The following is a 6,479-nucleotide window of genomic DNA, read 5'->3' on the forward strand; positions in this document are numbered from 1 at the left end:
GTATTCTTTTTTTTTTTTTTTTGCCTTTTGGAGGGCAATTGGGGTTAAGTAACTTGCCCAAGGTTACACGGCTAGTTTTTTTGTGTTAAGTGTCTGAGGCCAGAACCGAACTTGGGTCCTCCCGACTCTGGGGCCAGCACTTTACTTACTGAGCCACCTAGCCACCCCCAAGTCACATGTATTCTGAGCAAACATTCTTTTTCTGTGCTCTAACTGAATTTTCTGGGCCTCAGATCTTGACGATTCCATCTTGCTCGACTCCCCTGCCTTCTCAGGACCCCTGCTCTCTCTCATTCTCTCCCTCACAAAAGGAAGGAAATCTTTAGAAGACAACTTTTTGAGGCTGCAGGATTAAAAAGCCCGTCTCTTCTGATGCTGAAAAGGTTAATTAATGCAGGGAGATGTGAATGAGCCAAGTATTAATAATTTTTTCAAAGTGTCAGGTGGAAACATGAATGATGATTTTTTTCTCCCCTGCTGAAGGAGCAACCACTTTTCCAAGGCTTTTTCCAAGTCTCCTCAATGCCAAACGAGGGAGATATGAAGGAAGGAGAGGACGTGCCAGGGGCATGGGGACCTTCCCTCTCTAGTCAGTCCCCTCACTAGGAATGTGGAATAAAGCCTTTATTTCACAGGACAATTCCCTTTGACTCCAGACAATATTGCTCTTTCCTGAGGCACAATCCCAGCTCTGGTTTCTCTTTGCAGCTCCATTATTGAAGAAATTCCATGGGTCAGCTGACTCTCCCAGAGCTTTGTCTCCTCATGGAAGGTCCTCCTGTTTTATTTGTCTTTTATTTAAGTCTTCCATTGGATAATTTAATAAAGTATCTTCACTCCAATCCCATCATCTTTTCTTCCTCACTTCTCCATCACCTCTGGGCTTGGGTTCAAATCCCACCTCAGACACTGTGTGACCTTAAGAAAATCACTTAACCTCCCTGAGCCTCAGTTTTCTCCCCTGCTAAGTGAAGGTATCAGTCCCAAAGGCTTCTAAGGACCTTTCAATTCTGCATCTATGAGCCCAGGATCTTACTTGCTGTTCCTTCTTTTTCTTTTATAAATTTTGATTGATGACCTTTTTTCCAGATTGCTACAATTTTCCAACATCTCTTCTACCACCACCTCCCCCTACAATTAAACCCTCCCCTATGACAAACAAATGCAGTGCAACAAGCGTCTTGGCCGTGTCCAGCAGCGTTTGCCTGGTCCCATGCCCTCATCCCCTCCTTCCTCCTCTGAAGCAGCACCTGCTTGTGGCACTGGCCAACCTCCGAGGGTCTTTCAAAGCTCGTTTCCGTTACATTCCCATGATCACCATGTGGACTTCTTCTGGTTCCATTTCAGTTCACCCAAGTCTTCTCCAAACTTTCTGAATTCCTCTTCTTCGTCTTTGCATATAGGTCAATAGTGTGGCATTGACCTTCATGTAATTCAGTTTGTTCGGCTCTGGTCAGGTCAGAAGCAACTTCTCTTTGCCTTTGTGTGCCCAGTGCAGAGCCAGGACTTGGCCTCTGTCAAGCCCTTAATAAACGCAGCTTAATTTATTGATTGCCAACCTCTTCTTTTGCCACAGGCTAGAGGCTGGGGCCTAGTTTGTAACCTTTTAAGCCACTAAGTGGCACAATAGAATGAACCTGGAACCAGGCAGACATGAGTTCAGATCCTATCACAGAACATGAGGAGATCTGGATAATCACTCTCTTTCCTCCTCTGTAAATTGGGGTTAAGCATAGCGCCTCCCTCCTAGGCTTGCTGTGAGAATCAAAATCAAATAAGATATTAGATGTAGGGGCAGCCAAGTGGCCCCAGAGTCGGGAGATCCAGGATCAGTTCCTCCCTCAGATACTCGGCAACCACACACACACACACACACACACACACACACTGTGTAACTTTGGGCAAGTTACTTAACCCCAATTGCTTAAAAAAAAAGTCATTAGCTGTAAAATGCTTAGCAAACCTTAGTGCACTATGTAAATAGTATTGTTATTGTTATTGCCAGTAACAGCAGCTAACATTTATATAGTGCATGAATGTCTGCAAAAGAGAGACTTGAAAGGTCAATGCTATTATTGGCCCCTTTTTATAGAGGAGGAAACTGAGGCCCAAAGGTGTTCAGTGGCCTTGCCAGGGTCACCCTCTTTTATTATCATTATCATTGCTGTTAATCATTACAATGCCCTGCATCGCCCCCACCTTACACCTCCATTCTTTAGGATGGTCATCTCTAGCTGGCCACAGGAGCTATATCCAGGCTCACTTTGTTGGCCCTGGACTTTGGCACCAGCAAGGAGCTTTTGTGAAGATGATCAGAGACAGCCCAGTTGAAATACCCCCATGAAGAGCCTCAAGAAATGGGAGTGGCCGTACAGGGCAGAGGGGGCCCTCGGTCTTCAGTTCAGCCTCAGACATCATGACAGCATCTTGTGTTTTACAGAAACAAGAACATGGTTTCTGTGGGATTTGGACATTCTTCAGGGATGGAGGGGAGCCCTCTAGCTCTTACCTGCTGTGGGACCTTAGCCTGAGTTCCTTGTTTTCCCTTTTTCCAATGGGAATAAAAATACAGACACCCCTGACCTCATGGGAGGGCGGCAGTCTGAAACAAAGAGAGCCGAGAGGCTGAGGCATGTACAGGGCAGCACAGCCAGGTGTGGGGAAGTATCTGAACCCACGCCCTCCTGCCTTGTAGACTACATCAAGCTACCTAGAAAGACATGTAGACACAGTGCCAGCTCACAGAGTCCTGTATTCAGGACAATCATTTTGCATAATGAAGCCCTGAGCAAGCCTGATGAGGAAACTGTGACCAAACATTTCAATGACTTACCCAAAGTCAACTGGCTAGTAGGTCAAGATTTGAACCCAGACCCTCTAACTCCAAACTCAGTTCTTCTTCTGCTGTTCCCTGCATCTTGGGATTATGAATTATGGGTAATTCCTCACATGTGATCCAGTTTGGAAGATTCTTATCCAGTGCTGGGCCCAGACCACTGCCTGGTCAGAGCCTCTGTCCAAGACCTAGGTTCTGATGGGCCAGTTCCATCGGTGACGAGTTCTTAATGCCACCATCCTCTGGGTGATAAATTTTTAATCTGCTTGGTTCTTCCTGCTTGGATTGTGAGGCTAGCTCCTTTGGAGTGACTAGAGGACATCAAGGAGCCTGGTGCTGCTCTGGGGCTTGATGCAGTGAGGGTCACATCTTAAGAAACTTTCCTAAAACTGGAATCTGTAGAGCGTTCTCTCTCTCTCTCTCTCTCTCTCTCTCTCTCTCTCTCTCTCTCTCTCTCTCTCTCTCTCTCTCTCTCTCTCTCTCTCTCTCTCTCTCTCTCTCTCTCTCTCTCTCTCTCTCTCTCTCTCTCTCTCTCTCTCTCTCTCTCTCTCTCTGTCTCTCCCTCTCTCTCTGTGTGTCTCTCTGTCTCTCTGTCTCTGTGTCTCTCTCTCTGTTTCTCTCTGTCTCTGTCTCTCTCTCCCTCCCTCCCTCCTCCCTCTCCTCTCTCTTTGTGTGTCTCTCTTTCTCTCCTCTGTCTATTTCCCCACCCCCCTCATTCTCACCTTCTCTTTCTCTCTCTCCTTAGGGTCATTGTTATTACCATGGACATGTGCAAGGACATCCTGACTCGATCGTCACTCTCAGCACTTGCTCTGGACTCAGGTAAGTTGAAGCAGTCCCCCCTACCCACCTTGCCTTGTCTGACACATCACAACAGCTGCTGCCTCTTCTCTAGTCCCTCAAACTGCCAGTAAGTGGGGAGACCTCAGCATCTGCCTGAGGCCCCAATGCCCCCCTGAAAAGGCAGGCAGGCTGGCAGCCTCTCAGGATGACTCTGTGATGGGTTTTCAGTTCTCCTCCCGATCCTCAGGGCTGGCAGCTGTCTGCCCGAGGAGCTGAGCCCCCATGTTCAGTTCAGCACCACAGGAGGGGGGGGGATTCATTTTCCTCAGCACAGCCTGAAAACTTCCTAATTCTCTGAACTGAAACTCATACTGGCTCCCACGTACCTCTGACTTCTGTGTTTGCTAAATACAAGGGCCCTGATCACTGCATAACTACATGGCTGAGTGTCTGGGATAAGTCCTGGGTGAAGTTGAGGAGGCCTCACTCAGGCTGATGGCCCTTTGTGCTGATGGCTGTGGCCTGGAGTCAAGAAACAATCCCCTTCTGACATCGGCCTGGTCCTGGGCTGGGCTCAGAGCTCTTCCAAATCACCACAATTAGCTGTAATTGGCTCTTGTGTTCTCCAGGTTCCCTGTCAGATATGCTGCTGTCTCAGCCCTTTTGGTTCCGGGCTTTTTCAGCTCAGAAGCCAGCAGCCAGGACCCTCGGGATCTGCTTTTCAGGCTGGCTTTTGGCCCTGAGCTGCATTCTTCAGGTCTGTGAGGGAGGCAGGCTGGCCCACTGCCTTCCCCAGAGAGATGGAGGGGAGGAAGGAGATCTCACCCAAATGCTCCTCCCTGCTCTTGGCTTTACTTGTCCAGGCTCCAGAGAAGAGCTCCTCCTGGCCCACGTGGCCTCAGACCCAATGTGGCCTCCTCCAGGCTTCCTTCACCTGACTGTTTGGCCCCCTGCTCAGTGCCCAACTGGAAGCCCTCATTCGGGTGCCACTCACAGAGTGACAGCAGGGCCCTCTCTGTGCTGACCTCAGTGATTGGGCTAGAAACTCCACTTAAAGTTATCTACAGAAAAGTGGACCCCTCAGTGCCCCTGAACACCGGGTTTCATGATCATTGTTTGAGGGGGGTGGGGGGGCCTCCTTCACCAGCACAGGCCTTACCATCAAATGCTGGCCAAGAGGTGACATCCAGGCCATACCTAGATCCAAGGAGACCTGGTTTGAGTCCTGCTTCTGACACTCACTGGCTGTGGGACCCTGAGTGAGTCCTTAGCCTCTCTGGGACTAAGCATCTTTTTCTGCAAAATGCAGTGCTGGACCTCAGAGGTCACTTCCAACTCTAAATCTATGGACCATTACAGTGTAGGCTCCTCATCACCCCGCCCCCATATGGAGAAGGCCATTGGTAGTGGTGGGTCCTGGATCCCATTGGCATTCCCGGGAAGTCTGGGGGCTCTTTGGGTGTCTGGATCTGTGATTCCATCAATGTAGGTGGAAGGCACGCTGTGCTGATAAAGCCACAGTCCTGCTAGGGAAAATTTAAAAAGGAACTCTCAGTGTGGAAACTTCTTTCACCCCTGCAGACCTGTAATGTTTCAGGCAGTAGGAAAACAAGTGACCGGCCCACAGTCCCACAGCTGCATGACAGAGGGAGGATTTGAACCCAGACTTTTCTATCTTCAAGGCAGTTCTCTCATTCCATGCTGCATTTCATTGTGGTTAGCATAATATTCCACGGTCAGAGTGTCGTAAGGTCAGAAATCTAGAGCCGGAAAGGAACCTTGAGGTCATCTAATCCAGCCCCTTCCCCTTGTTTTACAGTTAACTGAGGCTGTAACTTACCCAGAGGTGGGGGAGGAAAGGGAGGGGAGGGGAACAAGCATTTTCCCAGCACTTACTTTGTTCCAGGCACAGGGCTAAGCTCTTCACAATTATTTAGTCTTCAGGACAATCCTGTGAGGTAAGAGCTCCCACTTTACAGTTAAGGAAACTAAGGTAAACAGATGTTAAGTGACACAGCTGGTAAGTGTCCGAGCTCAGGGCATCTCCACTCCAGGCTCAGCACCCTATCCACTGCAACACCTAAGTGCCTAAAGTGCTAGGCATCAGGACTGAGCCCAGGTTTGAGCCCAGGTTCTCCCCTCCCCCCCACATCACATATGCCTCCTTGATTTCCACGTAGGTGATTAAGTGCAATGAAAGGATTCCATGGTGCTGGAGGAATGAGCTTTTGGAGGAAGCATCTCCAAAAGACCAGAAGCAAAGTGGGTGATCATTAACTGAGGAACAGGATATCATTATGCTGTGACACTCATCACCCCTGGTCCCCACCTGGAGGCCTTGGGTCATGTAGATCAAGGGCTGCCTGGAGGAACAGTGTGTCACTATGTTAATTATCCAACAAGGGAGCGTAATACCTCAGTCATCCACCAGAGGGTGGGCTATATAAGCCACCAGGTCAGTTGCCTTATCAGCTTCGTTCTGACTCGTGTGAGATGGGCTTCCTCAGAGACTTCAGCAGACTTGCAAGTTTCCCAGACTGCAAATGCTCAGATTCTTCTCCACATGATCAAGCCCATTCTCAAGCAACAGCACTAAGCAGTTTCAATTAACCCCCACGGTCTAGTTGTAAACAATAGTCTAGAGAATGAAGCGGGGTATTGCTAAAGATATTAGAATAAGCAATCTATTAAGTGAGCTCATCTCTCTCAGTTCACAGTCCCCTGCGTTCCCTGGCCTCAGTGACTTAGCTGGCTGTGATCACATAGTTTATAGGAAGGAAGGAAGAAGGAAGGAAGGGAGGGAGGAAGAAGGGAGGAAGGAAGGAAGGAAGGAAGGAAGGAAGGAAGGAAGGAAGGAAGG

The 6,479-nt window shown here is 48.9% G+C and overlaps 1 protein-coding gene across 1 annotated transcript in view; it reads left to right on the forward strand.

Annotated features, from left to right (window-relative positions):
* The window catches only part of ADAM12 (ADAM metallopeptidase domain 12), a 382,969-nt gene that overhangs the window by 220,677 nt on the left and 155,813 nt on the right, over window positions 1-6,479 (forward strand). The window contains exon 5 of the mRNA XM_069101636.1: window positions 3,582-3,658. Coding sequence (XP_068957737.1) covers window positions 3,582-3,658 — 77 coding nt within the window. The remainder of the gene's footprint in view (window positions 1-3,581; window positions 3,659-6,479) is intronic.

Source organism: Petaurus breviceps, unplaced genomic scaffold (assembly GCF_028583685.1).
Source record: "Petaurus breviceps papuanus isolate PSGF00001 unplaced genomic scaffold, PetGlider_PUasm1.0 490, whole genome shotgun sequence".
NCBI classification, from domain to species: Eukaryota; Metazoa; Chordata; class Mammalia; order Diprotodontia; family Petauridae; genus Petaurus; species Petaurus breviceps.